The 27,297-nt window shown below is 37.8% G+C and overlaps 1 protein-coding gene across 2 annotated transcripts in view; it reads left to right on the top strand.

Moving 5' to 3' along the window:
• KNDC1 (kinase non-catalytic C-lobe domain containing 1) overlaps positions 1–27,297 on the top strand; it is a 1,471,539-nt gene that overhangs the window by 1,193,420 nt on the left and 250,822 nt on the right. For both annotated transcript variants that reach the window (XM_044056877.1, XM_044056878.1), the window contains exon 24: positions 16,289–16,504. In XM_044056877.1, coding sequence (XP_043912812.1) covers positions 16,289–16,504 — 216 coding nt within the window. The remainder of the gene's footprint in view (positions 1–16,288; positions 16,505–27,297) is intronic.

A 27,297-nucleotide genomic window follows, 5' to 3' on the forward strand; every position in this document is an offset into this window, starting at 1 on the left:
TGACATCGGCTGAGGCAAGAAAGAGTCCCCAACGGGGTACTTAGCTTTTTAGAAGTCTTCGTAGTCGTATTCGGTAGTAGTAATCTCTGGTTCTGACCGACCGGCACTTGCGAACAGCTTCTGCTTCGGGCGCCACGCGGCAAGAAAGACTGAGGAAAATGGCGTCGGCTGATGCCTTTATACCCGAAGAACTGCAGCTATGACGTCGGGTGAAGTGCGACACCAGCCGAGGCCAGACCCAGACTTTGGAATCCGGCCGACCGAAGGGCTGCCTGACGACAGGACAACCCATTTGTAAGGACTGCAGATGCATCCTTGAAGGACATCTATTGTTACAACAAAAAATAAGGCACAGGAAATAAGGACTGTAAATCTGACAGGATATACTAGTACTACATTACTTTATTATATTATTGTAATATATACAAGAAACGTTTGGGAGCAAAGCCCTTCAGAGCTTTACTACCTCCAAGGCTTTTGAGGACTGATGATTCGCTTGTGCTTCCCTTTGCTGGGCAGAGATGTTGTGTTATGTTTTTTTTTTTTTTTTTTTTGGGGGGGGGGGGGTTCAATTTTCTTAAATTTATTGATGCTTCATTACTTTCCTCTTCAGAAAAGTTATTTTAAATTGTGTCTTTAACAAGCCTGCCTCACACTGCTTCAAAACACTTAGTTAATCCCAAGCCTAGTCTTTGTGATAAGGATGGGAAAATAATTGATAAGGTACTGAAAAGAATTGTTATATACTACCGCAGCTTTCATTGTCAGACCGTTGAATTGTTATATACTACCGCAGCTTTCATTGTCAGACCGTTGAATTGTTATATACTACTGCAGCTTTCATTGTCAGACTGTTGAATTGTTATACTACCACAGCTTTCATTGCCAGACCGTTGAATTGTTATACTACCGCAGCTTTCATTGTCAGACCGTTGAATTGTTATACTACCGCAGCTTTCATTGTCAGACCGTTGAATTGTTATACTACCGCAGCTTTCATTGTCAGACTGTTGAATTGTTATACTACCACAGCTTTCATTGTCAGAATGTTGAATTGTTATATACTACTGCAGCTTTCATTGTCAGACCATTGAATTGTTGTACTACTGCAGCTTTCATTGTCAGACCGTTGAATTGTTATACTACTGCAGCTTTCATTGTCAGGCCGTTGAATTGTTATATACTACTGCAGCTTTCATTGTCAAAATGTTGAATTGTTATACTACTGCAGCTTTCATTGTCAGACACTTGAATTGTTATACTATCACAGCTTTCATTGTCAGACCGTTGAATTGTTATACTACCACAGCTTTCATTGTCAGAATGTTGAATTGTTATACTACTGCAGCTTTCATTGTCAGACCCTTGAATTGTTATACTACCGCAGCTTTCATTGTCAGACCGTTGAATTGTTATATACTACCGCAGCTTTCATTGTCAGACCGTTGAATTGTTATATACTACTGCAGCTTTCATTGTCAGACCGTTGAATTGTTGTACTACTGCAGCTTTCATTGTCAGACCGTTGAATTGTTATACTACTGCAGCCTTCATTGTCAGACCGTTGAATTGTTATACTACCGCAGCTTTCATTGTCAGACCGTTGAATTGTTATACTACCGCAGCTTTCATTGTCAGACCGTTGAATTGTTATACTACCGCAGCTTTCATTGTCAGACCGTTGAATTGTTATACTACCGCAGCTTTCATTGTCAGACCCTTGAATTGTTATACTACCACAGCTTTCATTGTCAGAATGTTGAATTGTTATACTACCGCAGCTTTCATTGTCAGAATGTTGAATTGTTATACTACCACAGCTTTCATTGTCAGAATGTTTTATACTACCGCAGCTTTCATTGTCAGAATGTTGGATTGTTATACGACCGCAGTTTTCATTGTCAGACCTTTGAATTGTTATACTACTACAGCTTTCATTGTCAGACCGTTGAATTGTTATACTACTGCAGCTTTCATTGTCAGAATGTTGGATTGTTATACTACCGCAGCTTTCATTGTCAGAATGTTGAATTGTCAGGTTCATATGTTAGTTTGTTCTGACAAATTGTGAAATTATGAGGAATGTTTTATCAGTGGTTTCTTCTTGTGCGGAAAGATCTGCTTTAAATAACTTTGTTTCTTTTGTACAGGTCACTACTCATTTTTGTGGTGGGGTATTACTAAGTTGACACTTCTTTCAGGCCAGTGGCCACTGATACTGTTTTAAGGAAGTTTGCCTGGCTGTGTTCTTAAAACTTTTCAGATGATGTTAAAAATGAGACTTTAAATTCTCATTTGGATAGAGATTTAGTGATTAGCTCCTCTGCTTCAGGGTGGATCAAAAAGTGTGAGGAAAGGGGCAAGCTGATCCAGGGAACATCTAAGATGTTTAATTTCTCCTTTTCCAAATTGTCCAAGGGATTTTCTTTCTCCTCATCCATTTTTTAGAAGAAAACAGGATAAAGTCTTAACAGAATTCATGTAAACCGATATTTAAGAAGGAATGGAAAGAGTTCCAAAAAGAAGCTTCTAACCTCCCAAAACCAAGAACAGTCTAATATGTCTAAATGACTATTCAAGAGACCCTGTGACCCACTCCCACCCTGGCCCCTTTTTTCTTCCTGCAAGTCTTAATCTCCATTTTTGTCTTTTGCAACAGATTGTTTCAGACAAACTGGGTCTGAATTTCGTTCATCGTTACAGACGGCAGTGGAAGGAAATCCCTACTTTCCAGGGGATCATTCCTCATCTGCCAGATAAGACTCTATTGTTTCCATCTGTTCATCACATGCTGTCCCAAAGACTGATAGACCCTGTTCTTCCTCCTCAAGTGGGAAAAGGTTTTTAATAAAGGATCTTTCTAGTGCCAGAGAAAGAAAATGCTTAAAGACAAGTTCGTGAGTGTTCTTCCCTAAACCTGTTTGTGATAGCTCCCTATTGCAAAATTGTTACTTCACAACCTGTTGCCTCTTCTTCTTTCAGGTTTTGTGGTAAGACTAGATTTATAAAGTCTTTATCATCACATCCCTATTCATTCACAAATCAGATGTTGCTTGAGGTTTTCTATATCTGGTGCTTCTTTACTTTAACCTTTGGACTATCCAATGCACGAGAGTGTTCACAAAGTGTCCAGCTCAAGTTATAGCTCATTGCAGGCAACAGGCCATCCAGACTTTTCCATATTTACCCAAATTGCTTATCTCAGCAGAGTCTTTCAAAGTGTCAGACACCTTTCTCATGGGTGAGAACATTTTTACTCAAGCTGGGATTCCAAGAGAGCAGTCCAAAGTCTTTCTTGACTCCCTCACATAGTTTTGTGCTCCTGGGATATCAACTAGACACCTCAGTTCAAAGAACTTTTTTTTGCAGAAAAACATAGATCCTTATTTGTATCTGTTTCTAAGGTTTTCCATTCAGACTTCATTTACTGTGAGGGAATACCTCAGGATTGTGGGTCTCATATTTTCATGATACCTCTGGCAAGACTGCACATTAGAAAGATACAGTAATATCTGAAATCTCTGGTCTCAACATCAACACTCTTTATGTTTTCAAATCCCAGTGCTGGGGTTTGTCAGATGAGAAATCTTTTGGTGGAGAGAACACATATCCCTAAATTCGAGTCCACCCATCTCCTTCCCTGCTCCAAAACAGTCAGCCAACACTAATACTTTGGATTTCACTTAAGGAGCAATTTCAGGAGGGATAAAAATGTAGTGGTGTGGGACACCAAAGACGGATCCAAGCCCATAAATATCTAGAAAATGCGTGCCCTGATCAAGGCATTCAACTTTCTGAACTATCTTTGGCCGGGGATCTCTTCAAAGTGGTTTCAGACGATACCACAGTCATGTGGTACATCAACAAGCAAGGGAGAACCAGGTTGCACCCCTTTTGCAGATTAGCCATGGTAGCTTTGGATATAGCTTCGCAGCACAGTCTCACTCTGCAGGAATTGTACATTCAGTCAAAGCAAAATTGCATGGCAGACAAGCTGAGCAGGACCAGGGTAGACCCTCACAAATGAAAACTAGATCTCAGTGTCTTCCAACATGTGAACCATCTGTCTGGAGTTCCTCAAGTAGAATTTTTTTACCTGCTCTTTGAACAATCAACTGGCAATATTCTGTTCTAGGACTATATGCAAGAAGGCCTGGAAGACAGATCACTTTTCTTTTCTTTGGGCAGGAATGTTTCTGTATGCTTTTCCATGCTTTCTACAAATGTCCAGGGTATTTCTGAAGATTTAGAAGGAATCCCCTTAGATCACTGTGGTGACTCCCTCCTGACATAAGCAACTGTGGTTCTCTCTTCCTTTGGAAATGACCAGGAGCAATTATCATAAGCTTCTTCACAGACTGGGTCTGTTCTCAAAAGAACAGGGGTGTTTGATACTCTCCATTAATCATTTCCAGTTGCCTGGCTGGATGATAAGGTTTTAATTCCTTTTGGGCACCAGTTTACTGAGAATGTGCAGTAGGTACTAATGGAGGCTAGAAAGCCTGCTACTAGAAAGCCATATTTTGGCAAATGGAAAATGTTTTCTAGTTAGTGTCAACAACAACATAACCAGCACACATTCGGAGTTGCTTGTTCTCTGGTTCTACAATATTTATGTGAATTACTAACCTTTGTTCTTTCTTATTCCTCTATCAAGTTTCATTTATCAGCAATTTTAGCATGTCTGCCTATAGAACCTCCTCTTTCAAGACGATCTTCAGAATGCTCTTGAATGGTGTTTTGCATAAGAGGTCACCAAGCAAACTTGTGGCCCCTCCTAGGGATCTTAATTTTGTGTTACAGAAGCCAACACTTGCTCCAGTTGAACCAGGTAATCTGGATGACGTGAGGTTCTTAACATGTAAGAGAGTTTTACTGATGTTTCTGACCTTTGCAGGAAGAGTATCTGAGATGCAAACTGTTATGGTAAGGCAGGCCTACCTCATTTTCCATAGGGACAGGGTTTATTTGAGAACTAATCTTTATGTTATGCCTAAAGTGGTATACAATTTTACTTTAAGCCAAATTATCCATCTCCCAATTTTTTTTTTTTTTTACTGAATTTATAAATGAGGGGAAAAGGATACTCCATACCTTGAATGTCCTCTGCCTCTCAGATCTTTGGATCAATTCTTTGTTCCCGATTCTTATATTTACAAGAAACAATCTGTGTCAAAACAGAAATCATTGTGTAAGGCTATTAGCATTTGTTAAACTCACCATAACAAATCTATTCCATGCATCAAGGCCATTGCTACCAGGGCCTTGGCTCCATCTATGGCTTTTTGGAAAGGGTTAGATTCTGAAAATATTCTAGAAGCTGCTACTTAAACCCCTGTACATACTTTTACAATGCATAATAAGACTGAGTCCTTCTCTCTAGGTCCAGATCAAACTTTGCAAGAACCATTCTTCAGGGGTACCAGGACTCTTCTCCTTCCACCTCCCAAATGTTGTTAGCTGTGATAATCTGCTCAATGCAGCTAAGGCTATTGCAGCAGTGGTCAGTGTGATACACACACGTGTATATGTTGAACTTATCAAAACAGTAGATTTTCAAATGATCACTGCTGCAGTAGCTTTCTGCCTCAGTCCACCCTTGACTTTTTTTTTTTTTATGCCAGGGTGTGGACATAATGTTGATCCTAGCATAGTCCTTTCAGGACTCAGCCTCCCTCTTTCTGCTGTCAGGAAAGCTCTGAAGGTCTTTGCACCTAAACTTGGCTTTTAGCCAGCTGAGCTCCAGCTACCTGATAGATTTGGTGTATGGAAGGTGCCCTGAAGCTTTGGAAGCTGGCTGGCCACTATATCCTTATCAGGATAGAACTCCTTTAGATAACTGCAACAGTAATTATTCAAACATCTACTGTTAAGGTAAGTTCAACTTACGCAACTCACTTTCTGGCATTTTCTGTGTGCTAGCTCTAAGTGTTTCATAGCTTTCAAAGCATGTAGAACATTTCGCGCTCCTAAACATTTTCTTTCTGTAACTGGTAGTGTATGCAGCAGAGATAAAGCCCCACGCACTACGAAGAATTAAGATTGGGTCTTCAGTTATAACATACTTATTATGTGCTCTTGGCATGATGACACGATTCACCCCTCAAGTTTCACTTTTGTCCATTGTTAAGGTGAATTTTTGGGTATTTGTCTTGAGTATCTACCTGATTGTAATCCTCTAACTTATTCCGTACTGATATTGTCGGGCCTAATGCCATATTCTAACAAATACTGGGAACTACTGGCCTTATACATTCAGGCAGTGGCAGATGGCAGCTTCAAATTTGTGCTGGAACTGTAGAAAGCAAATGAATGGTCAGGCTAATTGGAATTGGATGGAGTTATTACTGTGCGGTCAGCTTTAACCACAATTACAATTTGTATGCATTAACAGTCATTAATTACAGCAAATGCTAAGCAGTCTTCCTCCAGCAGCCTTTCCTTTCCAAAATACATGCCAGAGCTAGTTTGAAAATGGCAGTTCATTTCAAACATATGAGGTGGCTGAGAAGGCTCAACCATCAGACCTAATAATTCAGTATGAACATAAACCTGCCCCTGACATACAGAGCTGCTAACATGAGTACAGATGTGATGTAAACACATGCTGTTGCATATCTGAATTTCCCACAATGTCTGTATATGAAAAGTAAACAAAAGGGATACCCCCCCCCCCCCCCCCGCTACTTGTATCATTCTCACTTCAAGGGCATGGCAACTCTGAGAAACGGTGATAATTTTATGTGATAAACTTTGTTTGAAACCGTGAAATATGAGAGTTAATATACTTATAAAATGACAGCTACTGAAATATATTGTAGCACTACTAAAATAAGAACATTTACAGCAACATAATCCAAACACTATGCTAAAATGCCCCTTTAGATGTTCTAGGTGGGGCATTACAGACAACATTTAAGCACTTATAGCACTTATATAAAACATGCAGTGTTTAATAGTTGGTAGCCAGAGCAGACAAATAATATAATTTTGAAAGATTAGACAGAAAGGGAGGCAGACACATACACCTATACACACACACACACACACACACACACACACACACACACACACACACACGCACGCACGCACATATGTATATACAATCCAGCCATTAGGGTTTGAGTCCCTCAGCCTCCTTTGTCGAACTGTTTGATTCCGAGCAAGTGACTTTACCAGACAACACTCACAATCAGAGTCTGAAAAAGGGTCAAGGAGATCAAAGCTCTACCCTGGTTAACAAACACACAAAATAAACAAGCTTTTCATTTGCATTTCTTTAGATGCTAGAAAGGCTATAAATGCTAATGCAAGCCACAACTATACAACGTGTATTACCTTTTTATTTGGTCACTGTGTGAACAAAGCAACTAATTAAGTTTTGCACCATTAACCCATTAAAACATACAAACTCAGATTGCACTTATAGCTTCAGTCTAAGTTTTGTAGGGTTCATCATACCACATTACACTGCAGAATTGTTCCATTTCTACGGTTTAATCTTGCTGGTAATGGATCTAGGGTAAATGGGGGTAAAAAAATATCCCACCATCTGTTAGATAGAAGGGTAAGATGTTCATGGTGTCAAGCTGCTGCTGCTCTTTTATCTAGAAGTGTCAATAAAATCAATTTGCATCCAAACTTAGCAGAAAGGGTGAAGTGTTTTCCAAAGGTTGTTTAAATTTTACCTAACCTTTATTATTGTCTGGCCCTTCATATACACTAAACGTATACGCATATTCTGAGACCAGAAGACAAACAAAGCAATGGTCCTTATCCAAGATAAGGAAATATGAACGTTCCTGAATATTGCAAAGTTTGGGAAGTAGTCTGTCTATTCACAGTATTAAATGCTGCAATATTTACATGCACATACAGCTATGCTGTGCTACTATACATCATTCTGGGTTATGAGCAAAGTTCCTTCAACCCTTTTCTAAAATTTAAACCACAGCCCACAAGCATAATATTCCTAGCATCAAAACATTGTCTCAAAACATTGAATTCAGTAAATAAAGGCATCGTTCCCAACTTCTTTACTAAATAATGAGGAACGAAAGCTTAAAATGGGGGACTGTTAAGTAGTACTCTACCTAGAAGGTAAATAGAACAGGGTTTGCATCAAGTGCATTTTCTGAAAAAAAAGATGTGTATGAAATGCATGTGTTTGGCATTGCTGACTGCTTGTACTGCTCAGTCATTTACCAGAAAATCAAACATTTTTCAGGGAACAGGAAAAAAAGTATTTGGTAGATTTGGAGATATTCTACAGAATCAAGGACAGTTAAGAAAAGTGTTTGCTCACGTGCTTATTATTAGACTCTATCCAGGCATTTCTAAGAGCACTTATGAAGATACATTGCCTAGAAAAGGTAGGCAGTTTCTGAGAAAAAAATACCAATTAGATCATTCCTTATAAAAAATGCTCACCCCAAACCAATTTGCAAAGTAATAGCACTAACTTCCATTATTGCAAAAAGATGCAGAGTGGTATGCAAACACTTTTTATAATCTGCAACTGCTGGATATTTTAACCCTGTATTTCACAGTAGATCAATCCCAATTAAAAAAAAAAAAAAGAAAAATTCACTGCCCTATGCACAGTGCCTGAATGCATTACATAAATGAGTAATCTAAATATGTTGACATTCATGTCAGTTTCTTGATTCAGCCACAGCGCTTAGAATAAACAAATTAAAATAAAACTAATGAGCATAGTAATGGCAGAAGCTACCACAATTCACCACAAAATACATTTCATCTGGGTCTAAACCTTTCAATCCTGAATTTGCCAAATTCTCCCAACCCTCACCTAGATTGTCCTGTTACGTAATTTCACCAGTAGATCCTCATCAGCCATTTAGGTTAACCTAATTAATTGCATTAATAAAAACTCTTGTTGGCAAAAGGAACCAGATGACTGATATAATTATTGTTGCATTGTCTGAATTAATTAATGCCCACTGTCGCATACTTAAATCTAACTAACAGATAGATAAGAAACAAAAATGAACTACAAACATGACCAAATGCAAATTATTCTGAAGTCTTAAATTAAGTGTTTTTAAAGATTGTTTTGGCAGCTTTTTCCATGGATTTAGGAGACTGCCTTTTAATGCTACCTCTCATCAAGAAAAATGTACTGAAATCAGTACAGTGTGTATGCCTGATGACATCATTGGAGTACGCACACACGAACTAGCGCATATTCGCATACATGCACATACACAGTCATGCATGCAGTACACAAACTGAAGTATTTGAAGGGACAGCTTTTTCTTTCTTTAGTAAATTAGATGTTCTGAAAGATGAGGGCACAGTCCAGGATTTCATTTACAGTGGTGGGGGGTTCTCACCACTCCCACCTATGGTTCCAACTCCCATTGGCATATCTGTGAAAGTTTAAGGTATGTTTTTATCATATAAGAAGAATTCCTCCTTAGAACAACAACAAAATAAAAAACTAAAAGATTTTTATTTTTTGTTCTTGATTATGTTGAATTGAGAATACAGATTGGGATTTAGAAACAAAGTTGGATTTCAAAGAATTAAAGTGGCAATTGTTGTTAGCTGCATCCAAACCTTCAGGTCTGAATGATGCATGTAATTTTAGATGCATTTGAAAAAACATAGACATTCAGTGCTTTAATGTGTAGAAGAAAGATATCTGAAGTACTACCTGTACAGCTGTGGGTTGTTGTGATTTAACTTTGGCTGTTATGAAATGTATACAATCTGGTCTTCAGTCCGATGTCTTGAATGGAACATGAAAACAATTGCAAAACTATTGAATACGTGTATATTCTTTTCTTATTTCCTGTGTTTTTATTCATTTTTTTCATATTTTAGTTTTATAACAAACAATAGTCAGTCTGTTGGAATGACCATTTTTTTTTAATTTTCCAAAATTATAAATTGAATTTTCTGTTCTAAAAATTCTATGCTATTTTTATTGGTAAAATGTTTGCTTCTTGCATTGTTTTTAATTGTAAGGTGCCTGTGTCAATCAATCCATCAATAAGTAACAAATAAATAAAAGGGCAGTGGTAGCAGTCTGGGGCAGAACCTAAGCACACTCACTGTCACTGTAGTCAAATACAGTAGTTGTGGTTGAACAGTCTCAGAGTATATAAGAGAGGCAGATGAGATACTGGAGGGAGCATGGAAGGGGGAAGAGTGGGACCAATACTCATGGCTGGTCTGAATTTGTCATGGTCAGACTGTGACCTTCCAAGCTCCACAGTAGAAAGTTAGTAGGACTTTACTAAGGACTTAGATCGGAAATAGTTTAGACTATTGGTATGGGTCTGCACCAGGAAGGATAGGATTCTGGATATTGTCATAATTGGGATTGACTGGTGAGGGATGTCCAACTGAAGATGCCCTTAGCCACCAGTTTATCATGTCACTGTCTGATTTGGATCAGAGGCAAGGCAAGGGTAAGGAAAAAAAATATGAAAACAGGAAAAAATATAAAAACTGTGTATGATTTTAGTGAAGTGAAGGCTGGTTCCCATTCAAGGTCCAAGGGCACAAATTGCAAAACTATGTAAGTGAAGAAAAATATAAACTAAATCTAAGCTTGTAGTACCTTGGAGCTTTTTCCCTACTCCAAGATACATGAGTCTTGAAATTAGTATAACTTGTTGGATGGGGGAGAACAGCCTCCATGTCGGTATGGTGCACTGGTGACATTGCAGTACATTGCAGCAGTCACTGATTTATTTTTACAATCCCTGTTACAGCGCTCACAGTTATAAGACTTATATTTGTGACAGGGAGTCTGGTTAGGGAGAGATAGCCTAAGAAGGGTTAGGAATCTAGGGAAAAATGAAGAGACAGACTTGTTATAAGAATGCTTCCGGGAAGTGGTGCAGTGGTAGCATTGTCGCCTCACAGCAAGAGGTTCTCCGGTTCAATTCTTGGCTGGAGTGCCTTCTGCGCAGAGTCTGCATGTCCTCCCTGCATTCATGTAGGTTTTCTCTGGTTACTCCAGTTCCTTCCCACATTGCAAAGGCATGTCTGGAGTGTTTCTCCCCAGGCCTCCACTGAAAATTGGCTAAATTCCAAGTCGGACTTTCCCAGTAAACAAATGTTAAATAAAAATAAATAAATAAATGATGCCCAAAGGGTTATGGACAAGTTATGAGGAAGGGGCATAATGGCAAAGGAGCAACGGGCCAGTGTAGCAACATCAGCAGGTAAGTCTGACTGGCCAAAAGAGGGGAAAAGATAGGAGGGTGAGAAGTTAGAGTACCTACAATACAACTAGCCTAGCAGAAGGCAACAGATGAGGTGTGTGATGCAGAGTCACAAACTGAACGGAAACTGGCAGAATGGGTCAGCAAGTGGAAAAAAAGGCACTATAACACACAAGGCTACAGCCCTGACTGTACCATAGATGACCCAGAATCAAGTAATGGCCAAAAAGCTAAAAAGGGCAACCTGGAATAAGTGGAAGTGATGGCCTGCTTGAAGGTACACCCATTGAAGTAGGACTAGTGTAGTTTCCACTAATATTGACAGCTGACAATGGCTGCATGAATGGTGGCCCCTAGGAATTTGTGGAAAATGGTGGTCAACGGGCAAAGGCTGAAAAGGTATTTAGAAACTAGGAAGAGAATGAAAGAGAGAGAGAGTACCTACTAAAGTAATGGAGAAGGTGACTAACACACCTTCACAGGTATATATGAGCAAGACAATTGAAGAATGGATAAAAGCAAAGGCGTTGAATGAGCACTTTGTTTCAGTTTTCAAATAGGAATGTGCGTAAGGGAACTAATGCTGGCTTGGAGGCAGGGAAGAGTGGCAACAGTAATACACAGATAACAGGATAGAGAAAGAGAATATGGAGAGGGAAATGGTTGCTCTAAGGGAACATGACGCATCACGATCAAATGGACTGTTGTCCAGTTTCATCAGAATTTAGCCAGTAGGCTCACAACTTCTCTGACAAAAGATATAGACAAGGAATCCTTCCAGATGATATTAGTGACCACATGATAACCTATGTTATTAGGCAGAAAACCCATTGTCCTAATTTTCATAATATTATAACCTGCCTCTCCAAAAAAAGTCTTCAATCCTCAATCCTTCCAAAATGAACTCAAAGCATGTGATTGGTCTGCTATGCTAAACCTCCAACTAGATGAAGCAGTAACCTTTTCCAATACAAAATTCCTACAAATCTTAAACTCCCATGCCCCAATTAGATCCTCCCGCCTAAGGACCAAAATTGCCCCCTGGCTAACAAAGGAAACTAGGCAAAAGATCCACCTCAGAAATAAAATTTGGAACAAATGGAGAGCTTCTAAAAGTCCATTAGATCACCTTTATTTCAAACAATTAAGAAATGCCACCAAGAAAGACATTCTCAGAGATAAAAAAAGACTATTACTCTAAACTCCTTCAATCCCAAAAAGCACAACCTCAAAAGTTCTGGTCAGGCATTAACAGACTACTTCAACCAGGACACTCTAAAACTCCTTCACCTTCTGGATTCCAAAATAACTCCAACCAGATTCCAGATGCTTTCAATAACTATTTTACTGAAGCCATTCTAAACCTTACAAATTCTATACCACCAAGCACCACATTGCCTCTTAACAACCCTAATCCTGCAACTCCTACTTTTCATTTACAACCTGTTCCTACATCCCTCATTTCTAAATTCCTTCAAAAACTCAAACCCTGCACCCCGTCTGCTGATTGCCTTCCAGCAGAATACCTACAAATAGCAGCTAAAGCCATTGCCTACCCCATCTCCAGCCTTATAAATAGAACTATCTCTGAAAGCAAAATCCCATCCATATGGAAAGTTTCCCATATCATCCCCCTACACAAAGGTGGCTCATCTACTGAGCTATCTAATTTTAGGCCTATAGCCTTACTCTCACCAATTGCTAAAATAATGGAGAAATGCATACATAGACAGCTACTTGACCACCTTATGCACAATAATCTGCTCGCCAATTGCCAACATAGCTTTAGACCATTCCACAGCACTACTACTGCTCTACTATCCTTCGCCAACTCTATTAATGAAAATCGCAACAACAATACTTTCTCTTCTGCCCTATTTTTAGACCTCTCAAAGGCCTTCGACATGGTGAATCACAACTTACTCATTGAAATCCTAAAAGCCCAATCACTTGACTCACAATCACTTCTTTGGTTTAAATCCTATCTTGAAAACAGACAGCAGGCTGTCCTTTGGAATAATACCCTTTCTTCTTCCCACCCAGTAAAAATTGGTGTACCTCAAGGCTCGGTTTTAGGTCCTCTTCTCTTCTCATTATTTATTAACAATCTACATGCCAATATTCCACAAGCCACTTGCATCCAATATGCAGATGACTCAACATTAATTTGTTCTGACAAATCCATAAACTCTCCAACTCCAAACCCAATCAGTATTAAACACTGTTGAAAAATGGTTCATGCAACACTGCCTCCTTCTGAACCCCAAAAAAACAAAACTACTTCTCTTTGCTCCTACTCCTAAGTAGTCTATCCCTAACTTCATAGTAACCTCTAGCAATGGCACTAATATAGTCCCTGATACCTCTACCCACTTACTGGGAGTTACAATTGACAACTCCCTTAGCTTCGATGAACACATTAATTCAACAATAAAAACTGTCAACAAAAAATTAGGCACTGTCTATAGAATCAAGCCCTTCCTTACCCCTCCAGCCAGAATTACTCTTGCGCAGACCCACCTTTCCTCTACCCTTTTCTATGCTTCTGCAATTTATACTAATCTATCTAGAAATAACATTAATAAACTTTCCACCTGTCATAATAACATAGCTAGATTTGCTACCTGTTCCCCCTATAGAACTCACCACTGTCTTAACCTCAAACAATTGGGATGGCTTGAACTGCATAATAAGCTACTCTATCAGCAACTTGTGATAACCCAAAAAATCCTCTATCACCCCAATAATACAACACTCCTCACTAATCTAATCACCCCTACAAAAATCTCCCTACACTTCGCTCAGCAAGCAAACCTCTAGTTTCTAGTGTCAAACCAAACAACAAAGCAGGGGACTCGCTCTTTTCCAACACAGCAGGTAAAAGCTGGAATCAACTTCCAGCTGAACTGTCTTCACTTGCCTCCACACATCTATTCAAAAAGCATCTTAAACAATATCTAAAGAATCATTGGCTTTGTCCCTGCTCCAACCCTGACTGATTATACCCAGTATACAAATAATTCATAACTAAACTTGGTTCCTATTGCTCTTGCAACTATAGTGTATACTTCCCTGATAAAAGTGAACTTCTACTCTCATCTGATAACTATTGCTCTTTCCCTATCTTCTAACCTCATAATAAAAAAAAAAAAAGTCGTCTTTTTTTGAGTATCCCTTACTAAAATTATTACTAAGTGTTTTTATTTCATGTCATTTTTTATTGTATCTAACGATTTTTCTGTAAACTTGCTACTGTTATATTGTATACTTATCTTTGTAACTTGCAGGAGCTTTTCTCCCCGGGCCTCTACTGAAAATGGACATATATCCAGTTAGACTAGCCCGGTCAACAAATGTAAAATAAATAAAAATAAATAATATTTAACAGATCATTTTGCATAAAGAATTTAGTTTAGGATTGGAGATTACCATGTATGGTTTCCCATGCATGAGAACAAAAGCAAGAAAAATCTAGGGACCTCTATAGACCTGATAACCTAAAAGAAATATCCACATCAAAGAAAAACAGACCGGACTTCAAAAAACGCCACAAAATGTTATAGTTTTAAAAATAACAAAGCTTTCAGGACAAAAATTCCCTTCATCACTGTTTATACATTCAGTAACTCACTACACTTAAATACCAACTCAAGAAGCATCATAAGGCACAACACCCCAATCCGAACACACTTAGTACTTATCAGTTATGCAAATAATGAAGAGCAACAACATTTTAAAGATAAAAAACATTCATTTTTAAATTCATCTGTCTCTTTTTCAAAATAGGCTTGATAGTAATAGCAGTGTTAATGCCTGGTGTCCAGTTTGACAGAGTTAAGATAGAAGAAATACCAGGAAGAATATTATACAAAACTTCTGAGTGAAAATCACATCATCTTCCTGGAGGGGAGCAGTCTCCTGAGCAGCATCCAGTCCAGGCGCACGACCAAAGAGACATCAGTTAAAGTAATGCAGCAGCTTCAAATGTGAATAGAGTGCTAGTACATGTATAGTCGCAACTAGGGCAGAGTATAGGGGTCAACTGCCCCAGGCACAAGCTGCTAGGGGACATGGCCAGTAGGTGTGGTAGTACAGAACATGCATTGCTTCCTATACAAATGCATTAAGTTTGCATGTGGTACTTTAACTGTAGCAAGCGATTACATTTGGTTTTGGGTAGATGTGGTCTACCTGCATTTCAAGAAGACCTGTGCCTTGATTCAGCACAGATGGCTGATGGGAAATCTGTATTGAATGGGGATGGGATAATGCAGATTAAGGAAGAGGGGTCTGCGTTATTGAAAGGAAAGAGGATCCTAGTGAGTATAACAGGGCAAAAGGAAGTGATATGTAGAGTACTACAGGGGCCCGGCTCAACAAGTGTGCAAAAAGGTGACTGTTGAGGTTCTGTGCAAACAAATGCATTTAGACTCCAGAAACAAGAAAAGTAGGTTTGCCTTCTCTTGGGACCTTGGTGTAAGACGTGGCTTAAGGTACTAGGGTTACTTCTAGAGGCCACACAGAGGAGAACAGTGTCAGGGTATTGAAAGGAGGTCAGAGGAACCTCACGGGACAGATGAAAATAAATGTGACCAGAGATTACAGAAGCTGAAGCAGTTCTCACCAAATACCAGACAAGATGAAGGGGACATAGTATAGATACCAGACGAGATGAGAGGGACATAGTATGGCTGCGGAAGATCTTATCTTGTAACTGAGGAGGGGGCCACCCCAAAAGAAGAACAGCTTGGAGGGGAGGGTGCATAAGCAACAGATTTTATGGACTGAATACTTCGTTTGATCTGTGAAAGTACTTCTTCACAGAGAAGTTTGTAACAACTGTAATGGGTGTTTATGAGAATCCATAAACATGTTCAAGTTGGCAAAGGACAGATGCAGTAACGATGGGGGGGGGGGGTTGATATAGAGTTGATATACAAAGTTAAATGTCTTTTGTACATGGACAGTCTAGCTCCTTGGTTATCATAAAAATGTAAATAAGTATAATGCAATACAGCTTCTGTTAACAAAATTATTAACAGATTGCTGCAGCTACTTTTGATATCTCTCTATCCTTTTTTTCACAGAGTTTTAGGTGGAAGATTTCCAAAATGGGTGACGTTGCTGTGCCATATCCAAAAACAAAGCAATATACTCTTGCAACAGCTTTACCAAGGCCTAACCTTAATGGTTTTATAGCAGACGTGCCACCATCATGTATAAAAATGAATGAAAACGGACCATATTTACTAGCTGAATGGACTGCCCAGCATCTTGCCTTTCAACTTACCTTGCTACAGCAGGTAATCTTTTCACTAAAAGGTTTTTCTGTCTTTTGAACTGAGGCCAAACATGCAGTCATTTTAACATTGCTTAATTATGCTTTCAGGTATTCTGCATACTTTATTTAGAGATGTAAGAATGCTTTGGGGATAGTTTTTCTCTCTACTCCTTGTATGTGACTGCTTGGCTTGAAATGATAGCTTTATTGTTTTTTGAAATGACATGAGAAAACTGAAATTTACATTTATGTAGACTCTGTTGTCTTTGTTTAACTTTTGAATTAATCAAGTTTTTCCTTTTGGCACAGGCATCATCCTCATGAAATTTCAGTTTTATGACTTAATTCCCCCCCTTGGTGTTCTACATTTAATCTCAGACATTTAGTACACCTTAAAACAGCAGACTAGTTGTACGGATATCAAGCCCTTGCACAGAGACACTGCATTATTCTAACTGTTTTGGGATAAAATACTGATTGAATCATTGCCAATTTCTGTTAACTTATTTAGTAAAAATTACAAACAAAATGAACACACATTTTTCTCTTGCCTCCTTATCAGATGGATTCCTGCTTTTTGTGCGACTGTGTTTACTTTGTTGCTTGTCGTGCAGCAATGTCCATCATTGGCCCTCTATAAATGAGGCCTGTGCTGTGTTACAATCTGTTCTTCCTCAACTGATCTGTTTAACTATGCAGTATTGATAGTACAGTAAGAAAAAAACACCCCTGCATCAACTAGTCAGACATAAGAGTTTGTAAAACGTAGTTTCTTACAAAGAAATTCACTTGAAGTCATCAAATGCAGTTGTACCTTACCAAAGTAGGTGGTGCCCCTTCCTCAGGTCTTAAAAGAAAAAGTAAATGGTGAATATTGTGGATTCTGAGGTGAAAGAAGAGTAATTTTATAGTTTTGTTGTATATTCCTCTACTTCCTAGTTTACTGAGAATTGGACTGCATCTTCTGTTTGATCTGACTCCTCACCTTTAAGTATTACCTTTGGAAAGACTTTGAATCTCATGAAAGAATATTATTAATGAGGGCTACAGGTGCCTGCTGTGCAGTAATTGTCAGCTTCTCACTTGACCTAAAGACATCATGGCAGTCGTATCTGTATCCTGCTACACAAGCCCCTACTCCACTATGCTTAAAGAAGATCTTGCGTGTCCTAGAGAATCACTCAGAACTGCTTATGATTCACAAGGCTAATTATAGATTGTTAAATCCGATTGCATATCATATAAAAAAGCTGAGTTCCTACCCATTCAAATATCTGAGAGTCGAAGATCTCACAAATTTGTGCTAAAAATGGTGTACGCGTCCTCTACGGTTGAAATGACAAGCAATGGAAACTGACTAAGATATCCGATAAGTCTAGCAACTTTATGATCATGTAAAACTGTAATATGTCACCTTCTGGTATAGTTATGACTAGCTAAGACTCCAGACCTCTCCTGCAGATATCAAAGTAGTCATTTTGGCTGTTCCTCATTAATTTAGATGCTCTGGCAACAAAGCTCATATATTATCTTTGTGTGACTAAGAAAAAGTAGAAAGGAGAAAAAGTTTTATCTGCTAGAAACATTTTAGAGATGTGCCAGACCTTACACAACAGATTACCTACATTCCAAGAAAGTTTCTTTAGTTAACACAAACAGTGAGAAAACAATATAGCCATTCAGAAAAGCACCCTCTTCCAAAAAAATGCCCCCTCGCTGTCATTCAGTCCCTCATTCTTTAGATATTATACCAGTGTGCCAAAGATTCCCTACTATGCCAACAGTTAGTCTAAGTCAACAGACAGCTACGCTTTAAATGCTACTCTCCGTCCTTTAACAGACCTGAATTTGCTGCAGAAAAAATGGCAAAGAACTAGTTACTGTTTCTCAATATGAAACAGGCTTCTATTCAAGATTATTGCCAAGAAATGAAGGTTCATTGGATCAGCTCTAGCAGTGAACAAATCTGCAAAGGACCTGAAATAAAAAAAATGTTTTTTGGTCTGTTGGCTTTTGAGACAGATTCTACAGAATTTGGCCACAGACAACACCTTTATATTCCAATCCATCCATCATGCAAAAGTTTTTTCAGATTCAGAGTTTGAAATCACTATGTACAGTTGTCAACATGCAACTTTCTGCACTATGAAATTTTATAAAGTGCATGTTTCTAGTATTAGCTTTCTTTAGCTGAGTGGGAATTCACAGCTATTCTTATCTAGAATTGTCTTCTGATCTAAAATTCCCCTAAAAACATGGGTTCATATGGAATGGTCTTTCAGATCCATCATAATCTAGGAGTAACTGTGTATTGAGAAAAAATCCAAGATAATCTTGTGAAGACCACTTGGTTCCTGAGAAAGATGAAAAACAGTAGAAATGATGTTATTTTTGCCCTAGGAAAAGAGAAGAGAAATTATGGATTTCTTTAATCACCTCATTGAGAGCTATGACAACAACAGTCTTTGACCCAGAAGGTACACACAAAGACAAAAAAAAGTAAAGCACTCCTCATTCTGACTGCTGTCACTATCACTGCAGATGCCTCCACAAAACCCATAGAAACTTCCAACAAAGTGACCAAGAAAGTTAAGACGACCCATATATTATCTTAAATAAGGAAATCATTCTGTCTCAATGATTAACTATAAATGTGACTACTACTCCATCACCCCCGTCAGATGTGCTGTGCAGTAGAGTATCGTTGCAACAGCTAAGTCATCTGAAAATGCTTCAGTCTCTCTGTATATCGTTTCACAAGTATGGAAACTTAAAGCTTCCTTCTTTAGTCTCCTTTGCTGAGGGTTTCCCAAATTTTCCTGGATTTTATTTGCAGCAGTAGTATATAGTTTCATTATCTGCTAGCTATAAATTATTTGTGACTTATTTATTGAGATGTGTTTACTTGGAAAGTCTGACTGGATAACTTTATCCTTTTTCAGCTGAGGCCTGGGGGAAAAGGCTCCTTATCTAAAAGAACAGAAAACACACATAAATAAGTGGAAAATAACATCATAGGTGCGTACCAGGCTAATGGCCCTGGAGCCTTTACAAGCCTAGCCGATAGAAATTCCCTGGCATCGTGCCGCCCGACTTTATCATCTATGAATACAAATATTAATACATATATAACATGTAGAATAATACACATATACCATCATTAAAACAAGATAAATCCAACATGTGAGTTTGAGAATTTATTACTTATAAAGCAAATGTCGGAGTAGAAAATTCAAACCGTGGATAAGAAGTAGGTAAAGGACGGGGGAGAGTGCGAACGTATTTGTTAGAGGAAATACAGGAAGCAAGAGAAACAAATAAAATCAAGATTGAGTAAGGGAAGTTCGAGTTAGAGAAAGAGAAATAAAACAAGCAAAGGGACAGGTAGGAGGGTATATATGTTTTAAAGGAAAAGGAGCTGAAATTTTAGCCAGGAAAGCAGCAAGTGCAAAGCCAGGAGTCAGGATCATTTTAATTGAATCTTAAATTAATGCTGGCACGTCCCTTATTGGTATTATATTCCTGAGGTTTGCTACACAGTCTGAGCACAGACTTTTTCCACAGTTTAGATGTCAAGAAGATTTTTGTCAGAAGATTGAAAGTAACAATTTGGGAGATGGTGGAGAATTGTATTTACAGATGGGTAGGAAGTGGGATTAAATATAATTTTGTGTGTTAAGAGAAGTTGGGAATATTTTTGTTGGTGGGATAATTTTACCAGTTTAGAGTTTATTATAGAACAGTGATGTCTTCTTTTTTTTTGAGTCTTAGAGTAAGGAAGATACAAGTTGACCTCTATTCCTGGTTTTGTTTATGTGACCTGTAAAAGTAAGGAGGTCAGTTGTGCTATGTGCAGGTCTAAATCAATATGGAGTATCAGTTAGTAGTTGTTCCATTAAGAGATGTTGGAGTATTTGTATACAGAGACTTTTTTCAATATTTTTAGGAGAATAAGATGATAGTGGGTCTGAAATGAGATATCTCAGTAAAAGTGCCACCTTTCTGGAGATGGATAATGTGGAATTTTTTCCAGATGGTAGGACTATAGGATTCACTTTGAACATGTACTATGTACCTAGTGACATAATGCATGGACACAGTGCGATGTAATATATACTACCCCACCCTCTTGGGAGAAAGATGATTTGACAATACATGAATATTAAGTAAAGTAGAAAGCTTTTAAATCTTCAGTGAAGTCAGAATGCATTGATACTTTTTCCAAGGAAAAAAAGATTTCTTTCTTTTTAATAAAGTCTTTTAGTTAAGTAGATTTATGTTTTTATGCATAGAAAATCAAGATGGGATGCCTATATATAAGTAAATATTTCAAGGAAGCCAGCACAGTGACATGGGATAAAGCCTGGATAATGGCACAGGACAACATGGTTCTACTGAAGTACTTGCAGGAGAAGGATGGCCATGTGCATCCTGAGACGAGGGCACATGCTTGACTGCACTTTGTATTTGATCCCTGGTGAAGGTTTGGAATGCACAGATCAAGTTGTCCTAAAGGGAAAATAGGCAGGGGACATTGGCTGAGTCACTGCGGTGTCAGGATCATACGTTAATATGCCCCCATTGCAGATCCACCTGCAGAACATAAACAGGCACGTGCTACATTGGAAAGCTATGGGTTAAAAGAGCTCCTCAGCAGCAGTGTAATATGACACTAGATGTCTCAGTCTCCTCAATGGCCCCCAGCATTGGTCAAAGTAAGTCCAGAAGAGCAAAAAAGGATGGCCTGATAGACTCAGTGTACAAGAATATGCCCTGGTACCGCTGATGATCAGCTGAGAGGAGAGGGAAAAAAATTCAAAGAGAATTTGACTCCTTTCAAAAAAGACATATGTGAGTTTTTCATATAGAAGTTCCACAGGTATGGTAGTTGTGTGAAAACCAACATGGGAATCCCCACATTGCTCACTGACTCTATCTCTTTTTCAGGTTCACAGCCTGGCACACACACTTCTGCTCTAGCTTTTATTTGGCAGCAGTTTTGTATATGAAACTTGCAATTGCTGGTCATGGAGTAGTGACACTGAATGTGTGAAAATGGGGACTTACCTCTGCGTCAGGGTATTCACTTTTCTCAAAGGTATCACTGTCTGAGAGCACATACAAGTTGCAGGCATGTGGCACAGGGAACATGCCCATGTAAAGCCAACTTTAAAGGAGAGCATTGATTGTCAACAGTTGCTGCTCAGCAATAATTTCACCTCCTTTTATTTTGTTAGTTCATAAGCCAACGATTATGACAGGGTACTCTTTGAGATATGCCTGTCCTTCAATAATAATTACCTGTAACCAGTGTACAAACATATGACCGTAACATTCTTGTTCATTCCTGGAATCCATCTTTGGTCTATAACCACACACCACAGACTACATCTCCAGCTATAAAACTTCCCAATTTGAGTTTTAATACAAGTCGTCTTTGGATTTTTTGATATATAACCGCACAAATTTTATCTCCAAGTGCAAAATGCTTCATGTTGGAGTTTTGTGACAAGTCTAGTGAATATCCTTAAGGATATATAACTGCACATCTCTAAGGTTTCCGAATCCCCTGAGTTGAGCACTTGAATGCCCTTAAGGGAGTCATTTACGTGTGTCCCATGCCCTCCTTCAAAAATTGTTTAAGGTAAAGCACATTGAAGAATATGGTTTATCTGGAGTCATTCTGTTTATCTTTTGGCTTTTCAATTTCATCTTTTCACCTTTTGTTTAAAAAAATAAACAAGTTTTACAGTAATAAAAGTGCTAAAATACAAGTGCATTACCCCATCATGAACAGTACATGACACCCGAAAAGGTAATGTATAACCTGATGACTGTGACTGCATAAACCCCCACAAACAGGAAATGAAGAAGTAAAAGAATGGAAGACACCAACAGGTCCTGTGACAGTGGAAAACAGCAAGTCAGTAATCTAACCTAGGAGTCAAGCTACCACCCCTCTCCCAAACACATATACACACAAAAGCAGCAGAAAGCCTCAGCTAAGTCTTGGTTCACCTATGAGGTAAATTTGATTTGAACATAAAGATCAAAATACAAATCAGTGCACAAATACAAATGTTTATTAAAACAGGAATAAAATGCACACCAAAATACTATAGGAGAGTGGCGTATAAAAGAAATGCATTTTGTCTGCTTGCTACCAGAAGGGAGTTGGGTAGCATCTGTCTGCAATCTAGAACTCCACCAGGGATGAGGATATGCTGAAGATCACAGGACACATTGCCTTTAAGAATTCAATATTTAATGACAGGATTTGGGCTAACTTGACATTATGTGCAATGATGCATTTGACAGCTAGGATCTTCCAGAAATCGCGCCAATGTACACAACAGTGTATATAATGGCTGCTGTGTGTTTTCCCATCACCTTCTAAGCCTGCCTGTGGTCAAAGCAGTCTCAACCTCAAGGACCCAGTAATAGGGACACTAAAAGTTCAGAACAATAAGAGCAGAAAGCTACAAGAGTTCAGGTGGAAAGTATGTAGTGAGGGAGGGCACCCACAAAATGTCTCCATACTTGAGTTGGAACTGTAAGTGTGAAAAAGATCTCTTAGCTATAAAAAGTTTACTTATTTGATTAAATGATTAAGATTATAAGAATTCAAAATCATTTATTTACCAGTAATGTGAACTGACCAAAGGAATACGAAGTCAGATTAGGAAAATGCTAGCTTTTGAAATCACGTTCTCATACAAATATTTGATCAACAAATAATAAGTAGGTCTGTGACCAGTTCCAGCTTATGCTTTCCTCTAGTGAATCACTGACTTATAACCTTCAGCTGATAAAGACATAAACATTTTCAACTCATCAGATAATTCAGAAATCTCATACAAGAATGAACTTTAAGGATGTTTATTTAGAGATTCAGATATCTGAAACTGTCATAGCTGAATATAACACTTCTAATGTACTGAACAGGTAAATGCTAACCGTGTGTGTGTGTGTGTGTGTGTGTGTGTGTGTGTGTGTGTGTGTGTATATATATATTAAATCAACCATTTGGTGCCTGTAAAAAAAGAGAAAGCACATGGTAGAAAACCTCACTGAGCTTTCAGGTAGGATGCTTTAGGAAACAAGACAGTATTCAATATAATATTTTGGGTTCCTATGACTTCATCAAACTGTGAAATCACCGACACTCACCTCTTCGACACCAATCCATCGACGTCCATATCATCGACAATTCCAGTAAGCGATCTTCCCCCTCACAGGATCCATGGTAGCGCTTCTTCCTGTGTTACAACGATTAGGGTTTACGTGATTCCGTATAATTTACCTTGAAAGCGCTACCATGGTTCCTGTGAGGGGGAAGATCGCTTACCGGAATTGTCGATGATATGGACGTCGATGGATTGGTGTCAAAGAGGTGAGTGTCGGTGATTTCACAGTTCGATGAAGTCATAGGAACCCAATATTTTATACCTCTGGTTAGTCTTGCCTGGAAAAATCTGTCCTCTTTATAGGTGGTATCCTACAATTTATTGGACACTTTTATTGTGGGGAATAAAATATCTGGTCCCAGTAATAGACCAGAGCAGGATCAGTTTCTTGTCTTGATTAAGTGATATCAAATAAGCTTTATTTCCCCTCTGTACTCTCTCAGTAGTGTGGTTATTGTGTTAGCAGAATTAAGTAACAGTGGCAGCAGTGAAGCATGTTTAATGGACTTAGACATTTTGGATATGCTGATATTATCAGAATTAACTATAGATAAAATATTTTTATGAATCGTTTTACATATCCCATCACCAGCACTAAATTAGAATTAAAGAAGTTAAGCAGTCTATTTAAAAGTTCAATTTAAAAAAGGGAGTGTAACTACTCTACTCTGAGAAAATATAGTGGAGAATCTGAACATGCACACAGATAAACTGAATCTCATCTCAGCCGTTAGAGGAATAAGCTATTAACAGGCAGAATGAGAAGAATTATAAAAAAATGTTTTTGGACAAAATGGCAACCCTTTCACAAAACATAGACAATTGGTGAACGCCATATTAAATTATCGTTAAATGATGAATGCCATATTAAATTATCGTTAAATGATGAAAGCCATATTAAATTATCGTTAAATGATGCTGCAGGTGTAAACACCAACAAAAACATTGATACATCAGCAATAAAATAAACTTGGTTCAAAGGTAAGTTTATAAATCTTTTTTATTTCTAATTTGTATATCAAGAAATTAGTGGGGATAGTATCAAGTTTGGTAAAATGACTTTTGTGACCTCTGCAAGTGACACTGCAGCTCTATCAAAGTAAACTATTACTAGTTGGTTATACAAACCTTCTGCAGTATATCACTCAGAAAATGTGATACATATGTGGTTTTCAATCTCTGGATTAAGGAGTATTTAGTTAACTAAGACAGTGTTCTGGCATGGCCCTAAGAGCCATTTAGCATGTTATATCAGTTCTTAAAGACCTGTCCTGCTTCACAGTATATCAGATCATGACAATACTCTGTTCAGTATATGCTTTGGGAAATATAAGAACCATCAGAGCCTAAAAATAAAATATTCATTTCTAGAGAAGCAAAAAGACAGGCAAACTGTACAGTATGGTTGATAGGTTAATGCATAATGGTAAATCAAAGAAACATAATGTTCTCGCTGGAAGGATAGTAAAATACAAGAAAAAAAAAAGTAAAAATGTTCAAATTGTATGTGATTGATTTCAACAGTGAGCTTTACCAAGCTGCAATGTATTTTAGAAGCAGTAAGAAAAAACAAATTAACCTCAAATCAAAATCCAATGAGGACATTCATAGCAAGACAGTTTATTGTTGTCAGTTAAGTAACAACAACCCCAAAAATAAGTAGCTACCACAGTTATTAGAAAACAAGCACACATTGCCCAAAAATCAGTTCATAAATATTTAACAACCACTTTCATGCCCTATCATCATAGCTGTCCTTGTTCAATTATAAATATAAACAGGCCTGTTGTGAGCAGTAGTCTGCAAAGTCCAAGCTTTTATCAAGAAAGGTTAAGTCAAGTTTAAACCATACCATAGTTCAGACCTATCTGACATTCGTTGACTTTTTTTTATCAGTGTCCCAGAAATTCTACTGCTTTTGGTATATTCCTTTCAGGAGTTACTAAATCAAATGCAACAGAATACTGGAAACAGGCTTCCTAAATATAAAGACTGAAATAGACAGCACCTCTCAGACTTTTCAGCTCTATTTTAATTATAATGAAGTTGTTTCTGAAGGACTCCCTGTTGATGTAATTTTTTTAAAATTTATACAAAACAGTTGACTCCTTCCTGTACAATGGCATACTTGAGGGCCAAAAATGATTACAGATAAATCCATTCGGGCATTGGATTTCAAAGTTTCCTTATGTAATTGCAAGTAAGAATGTATCAAAAGTTCTCTTAGTCAAGAGAAGTCAGTTGAAGAGCACACCAAGGGACTTTATGCTAAAAGGACTTGGGTTTTCCCAAATTTAAAATATATTAAATGAATTGTAATGCTTAACTTATACTCAGTTTGCCGTTAGTTCATCTGGATGATTAATCCTTATATTTAAAATATTTTCCATGGATAAAGAACTAACATGTTGAAAATTAACTAGACTAAACATCTCCATTATATAAGGAACTAAGTCTGGTTCTTAGACACATGCCATAACCCTAAAATATTTAGTTTCCTGGATCATGTCATACCATTAATGCATGTAATTTTCTTCCTCACACATTGCGATTAGTTAACGTATCTAATTTTAAAAGGAATTTTGATGACTGAAATGGACACAAGTTTCATATCAGTCACGATACAGGCTCCCAGATAACGTTCCAAGTGGCTTTATGCTCGTTAATCGGTGACATTGAAATTGTGTAACATTGTAGTCTTCTGGGTTAAGGTGATATAAACCTTGTCTCAGTTATAAGCTAGCCTTTCCATATATTTAATGAGCACCTAAAGGAATTACATACTTAATGTACAATTTATTTAGTATGTGCTAATGCATTGTCCTTGTCATGTAAGAGAAGTCATTTTGTTTTGTTTGGAATAGCTGACCTACACATGTATCAGTATTGACTCTGCACTAGCCTGATCTGTAATTTTACACTTCGTATGCTGTCAGTGCATTACCTACTGAGGTCTAGAAGACCTTATTTATGGGGCAATATTCCTTTTCTTAAAGAAACTGTGTAAGTATTTTTGAAATTGCTGTTTTTCTAAAAATAATGGCTAATCCTTCTTTATCCAGATAGATATAATTTACCTTAGAAGGTGTTAGCATAGAAGACATGAAAACAAGGAATTGTGACTACCAACACTTTTTTTTTTTTTGAGAAATATCTACTCCTACAAGAAGAATAATTCCAAGACAGGAAAAGACTATTGATTATCAAAATAATGAACAGACATATTTCATTTAAAACACTATTTCTTTTTTTTCTCTGTCTGTAATGCATCATTGCATAACAAACCATGCAAATGCTTTAACTTTGTTGACAGTTTTCATAAGAACTTTTTATAATAAGTAAGATATCCCAAATATGCTTTAATCTTAGTAATATTTATAGAAGATGAAAACTATATAATGGCTTTTTCATTAGTTTCAACAGGATGTGAACCATATGCACCTATTACATGTCTCAAATAATTTATTTCTTTTAACAATGTTTCTGTTATGGTTCAAGCTTGAATATTTCGTCTAATTAACATTTCTTCTAACTTCTGAAGTTGTTCCCTCAATGTAACCCCAGTAATCGGAATATCATCTAGGCAAACTGCAAGCTGTACTTCTACTGAGCTTCCTAGAGTTCTCTA

Source organism: Protopterus annectens, chromosome 14.part0 (genome assembly GCF_019279795.1).
Source record: "Protopterus annectens isolate FY-2018-M chromosome 14.part0, PAN1.0, whole genome shotgun sequence".
Taxonomy (NCBI): Eukaryota; Metazoa; Chordata; order Ceratodontiformes; family Protopteridae; genus Protopterus; species Protopterus annectens.